Below are 20,710 nucleotides of genomic sequence, written 5' to 3' on the forward strand. Positions count from 1 at the left end.
GATGAGTTAGTACGTTCTATAAGTTTTGTTGTAATGATAGAATAATAAAAGGTAAAACACCTAAAGGAAAAAAGTCGTATTTAATAGCTCCCGTATTATTCTGTAGCTAATGACACTTCGTTATAAGTTCATAGGGAACTCCTTGTACTTAGTTCATGTAAATACAGAAAATTACGTTTTCATTCTTTCATAAAGAGGAGAATAAGATTATCTTTTAGAGTCTCCATATGTTAGACTGTTGTATGTGTCTAATAATGTCTAATGACTGTGTATGAAATCACAAGAAATAAAGCAATGTCGATCGCTTCTTTTTCACATGTAAAACGCCCATGATGTTGCGAAGCTATATGAAAGTGTAAATAAAAGAAACCATCGCCAGGTGATTTGCTTACACAGGAATTTCATAAAAGAACACAATCATCATCATCATCATCATCATCATCATCGTTACACCTACCACCACCACCACCACCATCATCATCATCATCATCATCATCGTTACACCTACCACCACCACCACCACCATCATCATCATCATCATCATCATCATCATCGTTACACCTACCACCGCCACCACCACCATCATCATCATCATCATCATCGTTACACCTACCACCGCCAGCACCACCATCATCATCATCATCATCGCCCACATCCTCATTACCACCATCGTCATCATCATTTGCGCTTGGTTTGACTGTCCTGGGTCCTTGCTAATTTGGCCCGCCCGCTTAGGTTAATAGGGAGAGCGCAGATCTACGGATCGCGGGGTCGCGAGTTCCAGCCCTGGGCGAGGCATATGTTCTCCTTCACGATTTGATAAAAGACATTGTGTCTGAAATCATTCGTCCTCCACCTGTGATTCATGTGGGGAAGTTGGCAGTTACTTGCGGAGAACAGGTTTGTACTGGTACAGAATCCAGGAACACTGGTTAGATTAATTGCCCGCCGTTACATAACTGAAATACTGTTGAAACACGGCGTTAAACCCAAAGCAACCAACCAACCTTGCTAATTTGGTTATCAGGGAATTACTAATGGAATAGACAAATTAATATTTATGAAATTGATAAAAGCATTTCTTAGTCTACAAATGGATTTTAACACTTTCTTAATGACCCGTATCAAGTTTGAATGTATAATATACACAGCATGTATGAAGAGTCGTGAGTTGATGGAAAACTCTTGTCAAAGATTACAGTGGGTGTAGGGCACTCAAGAAAAGCACAAGAAGATTCTCGAATTTACTCGATAAATAATTCAGAACATGAGAGATAAATTGACATTAAGAATCAAGTATTTCTGGTCCTTGTGTTTGTTTAGTTCAATCACTGTCATCGGTGGTTGACGCCGGCTTTATTTCACTGCTTGTCTGGAAATAAAAACAAACGAAAATCGTTAAAATGCATTAGTAAAGTCGATCGATGTAGTTAAAAGAGGGATTTCTAGGCTAAGGAAAGACTCGAGTGTTTCTCATGCAGTATCAATACTTTTACAAGTATAAATTTAGCTAGTGTGGCTCCGTGGTCAAGTGGTTAAGGCCGTTGCCTTCGAATCACTTGTCCCGCACCGGTATTGGTGTGAAACCTGACCCGGGGTGTAGATTTCACATGAGGAGCTGGCTTACGGAAGGTCGATGGCCCTACCCGTTTGCCCGACCATGCCTGAAACGGCACCTAGTGCCTCTTCTCCACCGTCAAAAGCTGGAACTGTCGCCGTATGACCTCAATTGTGTCTGTGTTAAACCAAATAAAATGAGTTTATCTGATTGGAGTAGTAAAGGAACGTGTAAATTGCGCTTCATTTATTGAAGTTGAACCACGTTGTCGATTTTAACGTTTTAGCAATTTCATAAAGTGTGTCACGCTGTATGTCATTATAAAGTCAAGGTTTTAAACGTCAGACATTTGTTAGTGCCATTTTCATTGATTTGATGCAGTTCGATGCTTTACACACCGGATTCATATCAAAATATATTCTTATATCCTCACAGACACCGACCCCGCAACTGTAATGAATTTCACAATTGACTTTTTCGCTTGCACATGTTCTCTTTACATTGAACTGGATATACAAACAAATGGACCATTAGCGGAATCTCTCTACATTGATCCTTTCTAAACTATCAATACATTTAACAAAACGCCGTTCTTTGATTTGTTGACAATGCATATTGATGTTACATTTTAAAGTGGTCTTATTCAATATCGATCTTTATTATTGTACATGTTAACAGTAAGCGATTAAGTATTGCTGACTGAATGACGTACCTGACTAATTATTACCGCTCCTGATATTTTTAAGTGATACGTTATAAAGATTTGAATGTGATAATATTTTTTATGACGATGCGAGGAAAGCAGCCATTTTATACCATTTTAATGGTCTTTTGTATTTAACTGTGAGGATATTATGTATGAAATCACCTTTTTGACAATTATAACTTATAATAATCGTTTTACTGTGTAACAAGTTTTACATGGATGATTACAAACATTTTGTAAAAAACTTTCAAGGTTATAAACCTTATCTTAAAAAGCTGAAGACTGTTTATACGATTTCGATCATGATTTATAACCAGTTTATGTGGTGTAATAATGTTTGTACATGTCAGTACTTCCGTATAAGACCTTTTTAAAAAATCATAGCGGGAAAAGGAGGTAAATGCAGATTATAGAGAAACATTGTTATAAGGGAGATAATCACATACACATGCACTTATACATTGGGCTTGCTTTCGGATCCCATATTGCATTTATTTGCCTATCTAGGACCCTCCTCCAGGCTGTGTTTCATCGGTTGTCTGTTTGAAACCTTTGTTATTGTTTCATTAAGTACATGTCCTGCAGACATTTATTTCTCATGTGTATGTATTTTGTCTTCATGTCTGCTGCGGTTAGGTCGTCAAACGAAATGCTTATACCAATGCATGCTAGCCAGATCCTATGGTCAGGAGGTGACAGAAACATTACGTGACAACAGTTTTTGTCCCTGTAAGAACTCAAGATAGAAAAAAAGCATTGCGAGTTCATGATCCACTCACCGATGTAGGCCGCCAATATAGTTTTTCTTTACACTGAAATATAGATACATGCTGTCTTCATAAAGTGTTTACGGCATTTCCCTACAAAGAAAATTTGTCAAAATTGAATCGATTTTCAAATGTCTGTTTAAACATTTTTATAATCAGATAAAAAAGTAAATGCTTTTAACGACCGCCTAATTACGTTAAATCAAGTGCCGTGGCGTGGCGACATTGTGGCGCTGTGACATAGTCTCCGTGGTACATTTTTTTTATGTTGTCGTATATTTTGACTGAAAGAGCCAATTATGTTTTGGCACCTTACGTTAATATGAAATTGACCGCTTTGAGTTTTGAAAAGCAAACTCTAATTTCATAATGTTACAGCATATGCAGTTCCGCATTTGTTTTCCCAAACACTGTTAAATATTATTTTCCTATATGCAATTAAAGAAATCATAGAAAAATGAAGTCAGTTCTGTTTTATTTCTCGTATCGGTTCTCTTCTATTCCATTCTAATCTTTTCTGTTTTGTTACTTCATTTTTCGTCTTTTGACACTGTTCCATTCTGTTCTGTTCTCTTTAATTTCTTTCCATTGAATTGCAAAGAAACAAATATTTTTCTAGAAACACACATTTGAAACTCACAAATTACCGTGTTCGTACAAATGCATTCTCCGATTTAATATTAAAAGACATCTGATTCCTTATTTGACGGCAAACTTCCGTTGTATGGCAGAAAATTAATAAGTATGCTTTACGACCTGAAATTTACCTCTGTACATATTAAGAACAGTTGGTGTCATATTCTAGTTATGTATGTCTTTCCGCTGTCAAATAGATATTGTCTTGCGAGAGGGAGAAATTCTATAAACGCAACATGACTTAAATTTCTATATTCATTTAAAAGAATAAACGTAATATCCTCTTGAAACGTGATTATGAAATTAAAGGAATTCTTTCTTTCACTAATTACATTTTTGAGCCGCCGCTCTAATCAAAAACGGATCGTAATTAAAACGGATCGTGTCGTATTCCGGGCAACATTTTCGCTTTGGTATGACGTTAAAATTTAGTTGAAATCATAGATTTCTTTTGTTTAGGGGAGATACTGTTTTGGTTTTAGTTAACATACATAAGCTTTGAGTATACCCGAGGATATGATTTGGGGACGGAATAAGAATTGAATTTTAAGATTTAGTAAAAGTCGAGCTTTTCAAAAATCCAACCATTTAATCTTTAAGTTCATTACTCACACATTCAAATATATGCCAAAATAAACGCCTTTCTTGTTCCACAGTCCAGATTGACTCCAAAACCCAATTATGGTCTGTAATATTATTGTCGAGGAACTCACAACGCTGTTTGGACAAAGATTCGCCGACAATATGTTAATCAATGCGAATAATGCGCGTCGCATGATGTAGATGGTGAAGTCCATTATCTAAAACGATTTTAGTTGTCAGTTACCGCTAAAACTTGTCAAGCTGATTTCATTAACAGCCTAAACAATGACCGGTTTATCTCATAAAGCATTGTCATAAACTTGAACGGTATTTTAAACAAAATGAGACTTTCTGCTGTGATAGGCCAATCAAATTATGTGCGTTTATTGTCTCGCTTGTTCAGAAAATGTTTGGTCACAAACTTTACGGTTTTAAAAGCCATTTAAACTGGACATTTTGTGATGCTACGTCTTAAGCATATTATATAAAAACATTCTGTTTGGTTGTGATTTACAAACTCTGTAATTTCTTTGAATCCTTCCATCTCCACAGACGTCTTTCTTGCTATCTGTTTGATAAGACGTATCTGGTGCTTCTGACTGGAACTATAGGGTTTTAATTGATACGGCAATATGTTTTGGAATCTTGTTGGATTATTTGGTAGTTAGAATACATGTAGTACTTAAAATGCAAAAAAAAAAAAGAAAAAAAAAATCTGTATTGCATATCTATAAATTGGTATAATGTGGGTACATTGATCCCGGGTTAATTATCTTCCCACGCATTGGCATTAGCAATAAATACATGATAAAAATAAAGTCATGTACATGATGATCAGAATCCTCGTGGTTTCATATCTAATAAAAGGCCCGTCTTATCTCGTATCTATACATTAACGACGACACTGATGGACCAAATTGACAAGTTCTATCGTGTTTTCTCGCAGCCAACTCGTGGCAAACTTGGCGCTGCGAACAGCAAAAATCACCGGGGTGCACTGAGAAAAAACATAAGGTTAACATCAATTCTGAGATAATTCAATGGTTCGCGACGTGATTGTTTTACTGTAGCACTCGATCATTCTGATGATAAAATGGAATTTCGTTCAGGTTTTGTATTAAAGAGAAATGACTGAACCTGTATCTTTAATCTATCAGTATGTTATTCCATTTTATTTTAACAGGAAATTTTATTTCTGTAAATATAATAAATCATCTGCTTATCTTTGGACAGGCGCTAATAGCTCTACTTTGTAATTTTTGTACCGTTTTATGAGCGCCACAAGGGCGTTTACTCGTGTATAAATTCAAAGGGAGGTAATACCGCGTATTCTGAAAATAGTCAAATATTTGTATTTACGTAAGACTGACGGAAGTGTTACGTTGATCCACATTAAAGGGGCATTTGCTTTTATTGTTTGTGAAGGGATTTAAGTTTTATTAAAATATGACATATTCATATTCATACCTGCAATTAGATGTAATACCTATGTATTTAAGCCGACAGTGTCCTAAATCATTTTAATAGAGTTATACACTCTCAGGAAAAGATTAGGTCGATAGGTTCTTGAACCTGTCCCAATGTTTGTTTGGCAGTGTCATTGAAATATTTAAACAGTGGCAGAGTGTTTGTTTATAAGCCATAGATTGTTTACTTCTTTGAGTTGATTTAAGATTGCAGAAGTACGTATGACTTTTCATTTTGATAACGTGAATATCATCTCTCGTGAATGTCTGCACTTTCATAATGCGGAGAGAGAATCTCTCCTGCATGTCTTTAAGTCGTTATGTAGAATATATATTTTCCAGAAATCCCCTATGCATCGTTATAATCATATAATATTCTGTCATAGAAATATATGTAATAATCAGACATGCGTTTATGTTTGTTTTTGCGTTTTTACCTATATTCCGCCGAGTCTGCATGTTTAAAAGGTATAACGTAGAGGAATAAATAGTTTCCTACAAACCAGGTTTGTTTCCCCTTAAAATATATATCTTTTGGAAAGACCATGTGACAACGTAAATTCTGAATTTTCAGCCTCCAGACAAATCTGTATATAGCGAAGAATATTTTATGGTGTCTCCGTTTATTCTGAAGGTATAAAACTGTTCCTTTTCATGATGGAATAATGAAAAAAAAAGGTGTTTCTTATTTTGATCTATACTATGTTACGTTTTTATATCAATTAATATTTTATGACATTTCCTTCTTTTTCAGTTTGTTGAAAAGAAATACAGGGAAGAAATGGCTCACGGTAAAAACCTTTACATTATTTTTCTTTTAATAATCATTAATAGTTGGATGTCTGGATGCTAATTCCTGTACATTTTGATTTGAGGAACCTTCATCATCATTTCCATATAAGCAGCAAATTACCACATGATCTCCTTCACGCCCACAAGAAGTAAATTTGTGAAAAAGTAGCACAAAGTTTTAGTCAGTGTAATCTTTCAGGGTAAGAGCCTATCGCACAGATGTATCCACAAAGTCAGAGGCCTATCTTCCCATATTCATGAACGTTTAAAAACAGAACCTTAGGCGTATGAACGCTAAATGTTCAAATTTGCCAGAAACTCGTAAGGTAACGAGATTTTGCTGAGGTATCTGTAGCTACCGAGGGAATATTCATGCAAAGTTTCTTAGCAGTATGTGGTATTGTGACAATCGCAGAGAAAAAAACATTTTAAAGTTTAAGTGCAGATTTCAGGCTTGAAACGTTGATGAATAAAAGCCTTATAGGACTATTGAATGTTCCATGAATATTTTAAATCCCTGGAGCTCTATGGCAGTTTCTATATTTTTATACAGTAAGGTATATGCTGTCAGGTGCATACACTCGATATCTGTTAGAGAAATAAAAACCTGTTTATACATTCATGTAAATGAGAAAAAAATATGAGGCAGTACAGTGATTATTGGTAACATATACACTCTAGTTCTCACTCTAGCTATCAGGCAACTACACTAATGTCTGTATTTGTAATAAGCATACAGTAATTTGCTGCCGAAATATCAAAACAATTATTTGCAAATAACATAGATGTTTTTATAGGGCAGTGTACTTAGCTGCCAAGAGAAAATATTGGTATGATTATATATACGCGTGTTGTATAGCGCTGATTTCACCGTACATGTATCATTCCCGTTGTAAGACGGAATTTTAGCTTATCCCAAAGGACGAGTTTTATACATATTTCCTCGCATTTTGTCCTGTTTTTGCCCGTCATCGTGTTCGTTATTTAGAATAGGGAGAAGTAATGAATATAACAGCCGTGTTACAAGATTTTCACTTGTATATTAGGACTTACATGTGACTAGTTATGCGACCTTGTCATCAGTATTCACGAGAACAACGTGCAATCCAATTAAGTTGCATGTTTGTACGTCAGTTTTGGTGTAGGAACATTTTTTTTAGGGATCATTTCTAAAGTAAATAGACAGGAACGATTCCAGTAAATAGTTTTGTCATAGAAAGGCGTTTTGTACATATCTTATATTCTAGCGGCGTTCAGAAAATGCGTTCACAAAACGAAAAAAAAAAAGGTTTCTCATTTTTGTAAGGGGAGAGGAATGCGTTTTTTCCTCATTTCTAAACATTTTGACACACACATGTAAACATCAGACAATTACGCCTTGAAATTTTGCTCACAGCTTTTTTCGCAACATTTCACGGATATACAATATTGACATTTGAAATATCTTGAATGTGAGATCACTAAAGTCATGTCGAAATCAAAACAAAACCAGAAGTGTTTCATTTTTAGTTTGTTTTTAAGTATTCAAGCAATACTCTGTGCCTTCCGTAATAATGTAAGCTTAAATAACAAGATTCAAATGTTCTTTGTTATGTTTATAGTAGTCCAGATAATACGACGTTTCGGGACAGCGTGATAACTTTTGACTGTCGCCTTATGGCAACTATAAAATATCAGATCATAAAATAAGTCATCCCGATAAGCCAAATGACTAAGGCCATGTTTATAGGTACAGAAATTCTGGGGATCTTTAGGACTAAAATGAGTTATGAATTTAGCTTTCTGAATAAACACTGTCTCTGGAAAAGATGTAACACATTTTGGACACTTCGTAAAATTTCATTATCAAGTTTGTATTCTTGTGGCAAAAAACGTCGTGTGTTTCCATTAACGTTATTAGTTTTACCGCCATGTGGTTTCCATAATGTCACAAGTTTTTTTGTAGAGTTTATTCGATTACTGTGGAATTGTATTTTTACATTTTATTACAAGCAAAAATCAAGTTTTTTTTTATTCATGCTGTCGCGTTTAATTGGATGACGAACGAGTTGCACTTGCCAATGCTAAAATCACAAAAATTAAACATTCCATCCATTAAATACTCTTGATCAATTATATATATTCTGGCAACATTTTCTAAAACGGTTTCGGACGGAGTATTCGTGAGCCGCCGAAAGATGGCCATGTGCCGTCACTTTGACAGCTATTTTACTGAATCTGTACAATTTATGCTGCATATACGTACACTTATGATAAGCCCATTATTTATCTTACCTTTTCAAAAGTGTTTATATCTTACAACCAATAACAACAATGTTAAATATTGCTAATTCAGTTTACCCTCTTGCCTGGTCATATATTTATGTAAAATATAAATGCACATATTATTCATAAGTGTGTTCGTTAAGCGGAGAAAACACGTACTTTTTTGTTATGAATTGAGCAAGCATAAACGACAGCAAGATGCTTTTTGGATTATTCAGGAACTTGACAAAATGCCTTTCTATTATTGTACTGGCAGTAAACTCGCCGCACACTGAAGTGTCCATGTCATGATTTGGGAGAAGTCTGGGTAGGGAAGATGAACCAATTGTCCGATAATTCAGTACCATCATTAGTTATGAATTAGTATTATAAGTTATAAATGCCGTGTCAATATGATTATAATAAAACGTTTTAAAGTCCCAAAAGGCTTTTATTTTTCATGTTAAAAACAGATAAAGCAGCTTTCGTAATTGATGTTATGTATAATTACATGTAAATGGTTACAAAAACAACAACACTATTATAGATAGTACAAATGAACTCAAACATTTAGAGCAATAAAGGGAGGTAATCAAACCAAAGAGTTCTGAAATATTTCCTATGATATTAATCAATATTCAAACCTTTGGCAAATACTTGAGGAAACAAATACCAAAAAATAGGATTTAGCAAGAAACAGAGATATTTTATGTTCAAAACAAAAAATATGAGAGCCTTATCATAGAATGTAATTAATGATAGTGTGGTTCGTGAGAGTGATTCATTTCTCCTCTCTAACCTTGTTCGTATTTCTCGGCACTTTTTAATGTAATTGATCATTATTTTTGGTTACTGAATTCATCACATTTCCTGGTTTAATTTTAGATTTAATTAAATCAAATCTCTGCAAATTTCTCTTGGTGTATCAACAGAAACATCCATCATTTCAAGACTCGGTGCGAAAATGCGTTAAGTTGGTATTTGAAGATTAATTAGCTAAAGCAGTCTGTCGATAAACCCATCATTTTCTTGTTAACTTTTTCTCCCAGAATATTGATAAAAATCAGAAATAAGAAGACAAATATCGGCCTCGATCTGATTTTTGTCTCGTCAAAACCAACAGATAATAAAAACGAAAAATGTACGTATTTGTCGATGTTAACAGTGGCTTCTTGTTTCGGAAAAAAACGGAATAATGTTTTGCAAATTCTATGAACCGTGTGTGTTTAGATTTCTGTATAAAAGCATTATATATTTGTGCTCTAATAATTTGGTGCAAAACTTGCCTATCTGTACGCGCGAAAAATAGTTATACCAAGATAGATTGTTGAAACTAGTTCTAACGTATATTCTCCTTACTTTTTTTTTTTTTTTGAATATTTAGCCGTAAAGTCATTTTAAAATTGGACACAAAACTTGGCAATTCGTAAAGGAAAGAACGGGCTAAATCCATGATAGGGAACGGTTAAGATGTCAGTCAGCGAGAAAGGGTTAATTTGTCAACTTATTAGGGGGTCATCGTTTAACCCCGTGAACTTTACATTTGATAAATTTTCGTGCACTTCAAATATGATGTGTCTTTTGTCATTACTTTTATTTGAACAGACAATGACAATAGAAAAATCCACCCATTACCTCGTGTCAGGACCTCAAAAAGATATAATAGAATTTTATCTCTATTAATGAACACTGCCTAAGAGCATTTCGAACGAGTTATCAAGGGCCCATCTTTAATCCCCTAAAATTTGTCGAAAACACAAAGAACAAAAAAAAGAGCCAAGACTAAATAGAAATGTATTGATGTGAATAGATCCGATGACAACCAGTACGAATATTTAATCAGCTGATGGGCCAGATAAGTGATGAATAAATGAATAATTTTCTACCTTTTCTGCATGCATTTGGATACCGACAAAAACACACACACAACAAGACAGAAATAACAGTCAATATTTGTACTGTTTTAAGTACTGATGTTTTGCCCACATTGTAAACTTATATGCAGAATTTTATGGCTCTGTGTACTTTATAATTCTTATTTAAAAGCACCATTTAAAGCCAATTGCCATCCAGTGTCTCACACATCCATGGAATCGCCATCCCATTATGACAGTGGGTTTAAAAATCAGAGCTTAGGTAAGATAATAAACTAAAGTCGTCAAGTCTTTAAAACGCCTGACAGAAAGCTAGCGAAAATACGGAAGCAGTGCACGCCACCAACGAGCCTGATTCGTTTACTTGGTCAGTATAGCCAAGATATATTAATTGCTAAAATATACCACACTTCCTTTCGTCACAATGGAATGGCTTATTTAAGTATACGCGAAATATATGTAATAATTACATTATAATAATGATTAAGGTCTTAGTTTCTAAGACATAAGCAGAGGCTATCCGACTGAAATCTTATTACCCTGAAGCAGAATAGTCGCTATAATGACAAACAAGTTCAAGGGAAATGAATGTGTTCGATTAGAAAAGCGTTTCACAACTAGAATTTTGTTCATGTTACATCCGATTTTACCGTGTTTACTAAAGAAATTCCATTGCCAAGCTATTCATAATAATGATTTTAATTTCTATTTCCACCACTGACGTACGAACATAAAAGATGGATTTTCAAGAACGCAGTTAATGCAAGCAGTACAAACAGCGCTTGACGCTTGACAGGGAGCTTGAGGGAGATCGCCTTTCCATTACCCCTCATGAACAAACCCAGTCAAACCGAATCTGCTGTTATTCAGCTTGTCCGCATTCTGTGCCTCCAAAAGATCTTTCATTAACTATCACTCTAGCAGTTTTTAGGTGCGTAGCAGTTTTAAAAATTCTCCTGGCTCCTGGGCTCCCTGTTTTTATGTGTTGACCTTTTGATCATGGGGTCCTTTAAGTTATAATGTAATAGACTTTCACTTAATGCGGTGCTGGGAGATAAGGGTGTCAGGTATGTATGTGCAATTTCGTTACATCATGAACAGACCAGTCAAACCAAGTCTTAATTAAATTAAAACGTTGCGTTCTATGTCAAAACCATTTAAGCTAGAAATTGTTCGTCATGGACCAACCTTTATAGCAGCAATAATCACATCCTGGGATGACTTGGGCGGAACTATGTTTCAAGTTTCGCCAGTTATGCTTAGTATATACATGATTATACAATGTTAGACATAAAGTATCACACTAAGCCTGAATTTGAAACACAAGTGGAAAATTTGTCGGCGAAAAGTGTGAATTATTGACATTTATATCAGGTTATGTTATCACAAACGTTAATAAAATCCAGAACTAGTATTTTGGTGCGGCATTTTAAAGAAATAACGATTCAGAAATGCTCTATTTAAATTCAGTTTTCATCGCGACATTTTTAGGAGTTTTTAACATGTGAAATAGAAATTGCGAATCATCCGGTATCTATATATTTGTTTTCAATGACAACTGACAGATGTATACTATATTGTGGTTATACTGCCTAAAGAATATAACGTATCGGTAAGCTGAAGCTTCCACGTAATACGTACAACGGGTATATTGTTACGCACAACGGGTAGATCATTACGTACAACGGGTTGATTCCCGAAGGAGCTACTGTAATTATCACCAATTCGCTGCAGACGGTTATCGTATACTTTCTATTGATTAACCGTGTGTTAATTGTCGCATCACGCGCTATAGGTAATAAGCAAACATTGTTTTATCATACAATTAGTGAACGTATTCTGTTATTAGCGCCCACTGGGTGATTATTAGAGATATTGCACGAGTCAATAGAATACAACTATCTTCATCAGTATTTATAAATCTACCCTCGACTGGTTAATATGGACGTTTGCCTGAGCATTTACCAAAGTTGTTACAGGCTGGCCCTACTGGAAAATGAACACATTGTGGCGGGTACCAACTTGATAGTCAAGAAATTTTGCGGTGTCAACGATTGACGTTGCTGTATTTATAACATAACTCAATTTTACTAAATGAAATCGTACAGATTTTATGTATGTTAAAAAGTAATAAGAAAAAAAAAAACAAACTGTTTTTGGAGCAACTTTTCTAATTAAGACTGCAAAGGAACAACTCGATTTCTGTCAGACTGTTATCATCTAGCGGTCCTTTATTAGCCTTTTTGTTGCCTGTCCGATTATTTGAGGCATTATGAAGAGCGCTGCAAAAAGCTTCAGTAAAAACAAATATACCCATTTCAATCTTCATAGAAAACACTGGAATGCACAAAAAACCTAGGCTCTACATGATATCTGAATTTCAAATTCAGAAGATAACGGTTAAAATCGATCGGGGATCATTACCGCGTGAGTGACAGTTCAGCATGCACCTGTCAGGAAAGGGCGAAGACAAATTACTTTGAATGCATGCTCGTGCACTCTGAATGCACAGGTGGTTTGTTTCTTTATTTATTTCCTGGATGCCGTTCTTCAACATGCCTTACATACAGGAGATAGACTAGATGAAAACAACGTCACAAATGCGGATGTTAATTCATGCACGTTCACACAAATGATAATTCATGTATACTTAAATACAAGAAAATATAGATATTTAATCTATCATTCTAGCTTTTAGAGTTTAAAAATATTTAGATATCACAATATCGTTAAATATACATGTTGATTTTATGCTTTATCAGGTATCCCTAATGTTGTCAAACCATTGAAGTCAGCACCGTAATTTTAACACTCTTTAGTGTCCAAAATGTATGAAATTTACAATGCAAAAAGGCTTCAGAATGATTTTTCATGATTAATTAAAAAACTAATAAGTCTGTCTTAGTAAGTTCCTATTACCACCGTTTGTATTCTTCTAAATGATGAATAACATAGACAACATTTCCACCATTTTGACAAAAATATGTGATTAATGATTAACTGGTGGTCTTATATTGAATCTATAGGCAAATGAGACAAGTGTCTACAACGCCCGAACGTAAAAGCATCGATCTTGACATCTTACGCCAGTAACTTCTATTAATTTTCAGAATTTCTGATACATATCAAAACTAAGGGTTGAAACTTCAAATGCAATTAATTGTAAATTTCTGTTTTTGTCTTGGAATAAAGAACACACCCTGCATCTTGAAAGAATACAGAAATGGGCTGATAGAATTCTGAACTTTAAAAATAAAATTTATATGAATTTTGCTGTGATTTAAATTGTCTGTTACAATTCTGAAGTTAAAAACAAGTCAAATTTATATAAAATTTTGCTATAATCTAAAATGATACGAGAGCGATCAGAGGTTCAAGGCAGGTTTTATTCTAAAAAGTATTTATTGTATCTGAGTTTTGACAGTGACAGAATTTTGGTTCAGTTGGAAAAGGTTTTTTATGATAACAATAATACTCAAACGTGATTCGTCATATTAAAATAAAATGATGCCAGCCAAGGCATTAAAAAGTTTAACTGGTAAGCACATGACAAATGGAAAATATGATATACATGTATGTTGATACAAATAGAAAACTAAATGCTGCCAAAATTTCAGTGTTCAGAAAAGATAACTTTCAAAGGCTCTTAGAGTGTTAGACTGTGTCTTTTATAGTCTAATCTTAAGTAGTTTTAAAAAGTTAACTGTATCCCAAATATTCCGAAGTCGTAAACGAAATTTGCGTTATCATAAACTGTATTGAAAATTTTAAGCGTTTGTCTGTTCTAATAATGGCAATTCGTATATCTACATGCGAGATAAAACTGACATAATTCCACAGAAATAGAAAAGGCAGGCTGCAGAAGTAATCAAGTAAGCACTTCCTGGTCGCATTTCAGTTTTCATACTTTTAACAGAGATAGTTTTATTCATGTATGTGGAACAAAACAAACAGAAGACTTTCCTCTCTACACTAAAATGTCTAAATATAATTGAGACGCGCCATGAGAAAACCAACATAGTGCGTTTGCGACCAGCATGGATCCAGACCAGCTGCGCATCCGCGTCTGGTCAGGATCCATACTGTTTGCTAACAGTTTCTCTAATTGCAATAGGCTTTGAAAGCGAACAGCATGTATCCTGACCAGACTTCGCGGACGTGCAGGCTGGTCTGGATCCATGCTGGTCACAAACGCACTATGTTGATTTTCACATGGCGCGGCTCATTTATAGTAATCAGTCAAACGAAACTGACTAAGGTAAGAAGGACTATATTGCCTTGGATGGAGCGAACTATCGTTAGACTCGGTTGGCACCATGGTAGAACCACCGACCTCATGTAAGCCAGCTTGAGGATCCTCATATGAAACGTTTCTACAACCTAAGCGTAATTTCGACCCCACAGCGGTGATAGACAAGTGATTCTGTCGAAAATTTTTATTCGCAAAGCTGACTTAAAAGGAATGCTTTTAATAAAAAAAAAATATTCACCTATTCACTGGTCCACAACATGGTCTGTTAAACAATGCTAGTTTCTGTAGAGATAAAGCTATAGTGTGAATTCCTGGCAAGAATTTCTTCTATTATGTTACATTTCTTATTATGACATGACTCTGGGAGAAGAACTGTATAATCTTAGGACAAAACTGTATGCTATATCGATATATGACATTATAAATCAATAATGGCTAATCAATACAAATACAAGAAGCTAATGTTCGGGTTAATGCACGTAATTACAGCCACTTAGACTAGCAAATCCATTAAATGAAAGTAACTACAGATTATTCCCAGCATTTTATCGATAATCAACAACAGAAAATATTCCAGTCCAGCTTTATTGGTGTAATTACTAAAGAAGTGTTTTGATTGCAAGAACTACGTCACAAGTGTCTTGAACGCAGAGAAGTCTGTTTTTATATGTTTTACCGTAATAACATAATAATTAAGATGCACTAACACAGTAATTAAGATGCACAACAGGACAAGAAACAAGACCATTATACTTGTAGTTGTCTTTAAAGTTGGATAGATTACGTGACTACATGTGCAAGACACCAGTCGTAGAATCATCAATTTTCTAAAATTCACGTGTGTAATCAGTATCCATGTACAAACATAAATACAAGTGGGTGAAAAAGACATACAGAAATTTTGTTTGATGATGACAAATGTGTTTTCTAGTTCCAAATGAGTAAAGCACGGCTAAATCATTTCGATATTTCGTACGTTATTGAAATAAATCTAAACTGGTAGCACGGAGAAAAATGTATTAATTGAAATCTGAGTGTAATCAGAGATATAAGAACTGGAAATCCGTGCCTTTATTTCACTTTGACAACATTTTGGTAGCACAATTCTATACCATATATATTTAAAGCAAATTTTCCCTCACCTCGTTTAAGCAAATGGAAATCTTTTGTTTCTTCCTTGTCTGTGAATATGTGTGAACTAATTATTTGTGTGAGTCTCAAACATGAAACAATTCTATCCATAACCGCATATTTCACTTCATATCAGACTCCCCTACTGGATTAGTGAAAAAAGGAAAGAATTGTAGTGTAAAACCTAACCAGTACTAACAAAGCTGGTTCCAAAAGAGTTAGAATAATTCAACCAACACGATTGATTCTGCCTTTGCGACCAGTGCAGATCATGATCAGCCTGCACGTCCATGCAGTCTGATCATGATCTGCACTGTTCGCCATTCAGTCAGTAACTTTTTGGTATGCACCCATTTTAACAGTTAATTTTACTGTTCAAATTGAAAGATGGACAAGTTCATTATAGAAACTTATCAGGGTATGTAGGGTTGAGTGCAAACAGATTGCTACTTAGCTAAGTGTGCTCTTTTACATACATTCAAGACGGTATTTTACCTTCCCCTACTTTTACATACATTCAAGAAGATGTTTTACAGACCCTTACATTTTCTCGTCTCCCTCATACAAAATTCAAAGCAATTCATATCAATAGAAAGTTAAGAGCATATTCCACATTGAACGTTACAGCTGATGGATATTGATTGGAGAATTATCAAAGCTCTGTGTCTCACAGTTTATTGAACTCAGTAAAATTGTCATTGTGCATATGATTGCATTTTCCTCCTCAAATGTGATAAAGCAACCCTAATGAACCCATTAAACCATCGCAAGTTTTCACTTAAATTAACTTTTACATGCGTAACTAGTTACACACGAACCAACGGAAGACAAAACAGAAATTTGTAGCGCAAACAACTCTAGTACTTTTTATGAAAATCAATCGCTGGCCTATATTAATTGTGTTCATGAACTGTTTTATTGAATTTTGAGATACGTTTTTTCTCCAGTGACGTTTTGGGGAATAGAAAAAAATATAATTTTTCTCTTTACCACCAGTAGTGTTCCTTTAATATTGAACTGCCAGGACTTGGCTTGATTTCGCCAACATATCTGATTTAATTCCTTATATCGTGAGTAAAAATGCTATGTCTCTTTCTGGTAACAGTTCTTGCCCATTCAATAAGACATGATCAATTTGTGCCTAAAATTATTTTCTGTGTGTTTAGCAATTAACGTTTCGCGGAGAGTTCTACAATAATTTACGACTTACCGCCAATGGTTTCCTCGAATTGGCTTTTTCTGCTCGCGATGGAAAATCTGTTATTTAGAGGGAAGATCGATGGCAATTTCCCCACTCAATTATGCCTCAATTAGGAAATGGCACGTGAAACTTATCTATAAGACCACAAATTTGTCATCCGTTGTGTGTTGCTACGACCTTATTCCTGATACAATTCTTAAGAAATATTTCAGTCGATAGACTGGATTTTAAACTGAATAATATAAACAAAATTTCTCGAGAACAGAAAATATACTTCATTTGGGGCTAGGTGGACGTTCCCAATATTGGCCCAAGGAATGGATGTCGATAATTTTGAGAGCTGCGATAGTTGGGTAATACATGTATTGTACTGAATGAAAGATTCGAACCAGACTGGTGTTGACGGTTAGTAAAGGCCACCAGTCTCATAAAACTTAACATACAAACAAGTGTGTGGAACTAGTGTTCTATTAGTTTATGGTTTTGCATGAACCCTTTTCTGTAGCAAGAATTGTCGAAGGTAAAATCATCCAACCATATCAGAACCTGTTACATGTGAGGAAGTTGTCACTTAATGGTACCGGTTTAAATTCAAGACGCACTGGTTGCAGTGTACTCTAAATTAAAGTACAGTTACTTGCTGAACGAAACTGTTAAGAGTATTCTTATTCATCTAGCCTGTATTTTAAAACTTCCTTATGTATCTTTTTTATACTTATAAACTAATGTGTTTAGAGTAATTCCCATATTAACGCTTTAAATCCTGTTTAATAATATACTAAACCGGATGTTGGTGTAATAGAGATTTGATATTTCCTGTGCTCTATGACCTTACTGATATTTTAAACATTTACGTACAGTAAATTGTAACAAAATTTATATACATCATAAGTGGAAACAAGATATCGTGTTTGAATAAATTATTTTTTTATGTATTTGCATCAGTAAAAAACCGTTTCCTGTGTTTTGTATTATTTATGGCTAATGATAAAATTAAATATGTAAAACATATATAGCATATATACTTAGTTTCTAGTTGTTTAGAAAGTAAATATCCATTACTACAAGCTACGTTCCAGGAGCCCAGTCCCCTCAAAGCGTAACGCTATAGCTGCTTACGTGTAACATGGACAACGTTTGTTTGTTTGTTTGTTTTGGGTTTAACGCCGTTTTTCAACAGTATTTCAGTCATGTAACGGCGGGCAGTTAACCTAACCAGTGTTCCTGGATTCTGTACCAGTACAAACCTGTTCTCCGCAAGTAACTGCCAACTTCCCCACATGAATCAGAGGTGGAGGACTAATGATTTCAGGCACAATGTCGTTTATCAAATAGTCACGGAGAACATACGCCCCGCCCGAGGATCGAACTCACGACCCCGCGATCCGTAGACCGACGCTCTACCTACTGAGCTAAGCGGGCGGGCTAACATGGACAACGTAAGCGAAACTAGTATTAACGTGAACAGTCAGTGACAGACGTTTACGCAGGTTAAATAAAAGCCCCCACTGTTCCAACGTTACCGACAGTGTAAATAAAAGCTATCCCGTCCAGTTGAATCCCTTAAACGGTTACTGGTAACAAACGTCACGCGATGTGACACACAGAAATGTTCCAATAGAAAACCGAACGAACCGCATTCGTACGGGTTCCATGACTTTGCAGAAGGCAAGACAACAAAAGAAACGCTATTTAGGGCCCAACGAAAATGTCACCATATCTCATAGATTACGCGGCAAAATAGTTCTGTTAATAACCCCTATTTCACATACTTTTCAAGATATCAGAAGAAATATGCAATGCTGTTATATAGTTATTTTATTCGATATACCGAACAATGTCACCCTGTGTGTTTTTCTTCTGAGTAATTTAATGGTTTCTCTTTTATTTTGATGGACGTCATATTTTGAATAATGTGAATAACTTTAAAAATATACATCTCACATTTTAGGGGGTATAGGACATGTCTGTGTGGTATCAGATGACCGTATGTATCATATTTCTTCATTAAATATGCCCCTACCGCTTTCATCATAATAATCATATTCTGAATTGAAATAAGATAATCTCATTAATATTCATTAAGGTACAAAACTTACTGGCTTTGAAAATTTCGAAATTTGTATGATTTTGATGATTACGGATCAGTTTTCTGTAATGATATTCTTTGTATAATACTCCCACCTGTTAAAAATCTTTTGAAAGTGAAATAACAGGTTTTGATATACTGATGCGTTCATAAAAAATTAGTAAATTTGTTATGGCTTTTTATTTATTTGCAAGGTCTTATTTCAAAAACGAATTGACTTTTTTATGTTTTTAAGCTAGATAGGTATTTGGCGTTAATTTAGCTCCCCTAGTATTTGAAATAAATGAAAGGACAGTACTGTTGTAATTCTTATATTTATGTATGTAGAAAAATCTGCCGTTTGGTCTTAACTTTGCTTCCCAAGGGAACGACACTGATAGGTGCCATGATTACACGCGTATACAATTACGAAGTGATATTTTTAAAATGATAGAAAAATAGCACAATTATGCGCCTTTATTACAAATATAATGTCACGAGACACAAAAAATATAAACGGTCTTTTGTTTGCTTTGTAAAAATATGTCAAGCCGATGTTCTAGTATACATTAACATAAACTAGCAAGAAAATGGGAACCATACAGATCTGATAAAGGAATGGCATTAATCAGAAAACAGGTTAGACAAAAAGAATAAAAATGTCTTAAGTGATTGTCGACGTTAAAATCGGCAATAACTCGACCGGCACTGGACTGACTCGGCCAATGTCGTATTTCTTTAATTTGATTGTTTAATCCACTCGGCCAGAATCAGGATCTTTTTATCTTGACCAGTACAGTAGTCCAAATAAAAAAGTCAATATGAAGTAACATAATAGCATTATAATAATATCTTAATATATAGAGAGTTATTACATCTTAATGACCGCTGTGACGCGAAAACAAAACTATTTAGAGATTCCTGAATAAACTTTATGTAAGAAAAAAAAAAGAAATTCAGTTTCATGATTTGATATCAAACATGTATAAAGCAAATAAATACAAAATTCCATACACATCTGTACGTATAAGATAGATAAACCAATTTTCTTGTATTCCCTAAGGTCATAATATGCTCCCATACAAAGACAGAATAACAAATAGCGATTTAATTATTTGTCAATATTTATGTACAGCAGTTTTTATCAGGAATGTGTTACCCCTTTGAAAATGCGTTGATCTTTCTATCGACGAGATCAAATAAATTGGATATTGCCTACATGTGACAATATTTGCATAAGATTGGAATAAATCCTGGTGAACTTAAAGGGATACAATGACTATAAAAAGAAGAATAAACTGGACGTCATTGAAAAAATGGCCAACCGTAATCATGCATTTCTGAAGAGGCCGTACTTAAGATTATATTAATGAAATAAAGAAATTATTTTACCATTAAAGCAATAGATCGTAATGACAATCGTCAAATTACGT

At 34.6% G+C, this 20,710-nt stretch overlaps 1 protein-coding gene across 2 annotated transcripts in view; it reads left to right on the top strand.

Annotated features, from left to right (window-relative positions):
- LOC123554920 (tumor necrosis factor ligand superfamily member 10-like) overlaps positions 1-20,710 on the top strand; it is a 47,256-nt gene that overhangs the window by 13,791 nt on the left and 12,755 nt on the right. For both annotated transcript variants that reach the window (XM_045345353.2, XM_045345350.2), the window contains exon 3: positions 6,470-6,506. In XM_045345353.2, the coding sequence (XP_045201288.2) occupies positions 6,470-6,506 (37 nt within the window). The remainder of the gene's footprint in view (positions 1-6,469; positions 6,507-20,710) is intronic.

This window comes from Mercenaria mercenaria, chromosome 7, assembly GCF_021730395.1.
Source record: "Mercenaria mercenaria strain notata chromosome 7, MADL_Memer_1, whole genome shotgun sequence".
In the NCBI taxonomy this organism is placed as follows: domain Eukaryota; kingdom Metazoa; phylum Mollusca; class Bivalvia; order Venerida; family Veneridae; genus Mercenaria; species Mercenaria mercenaria.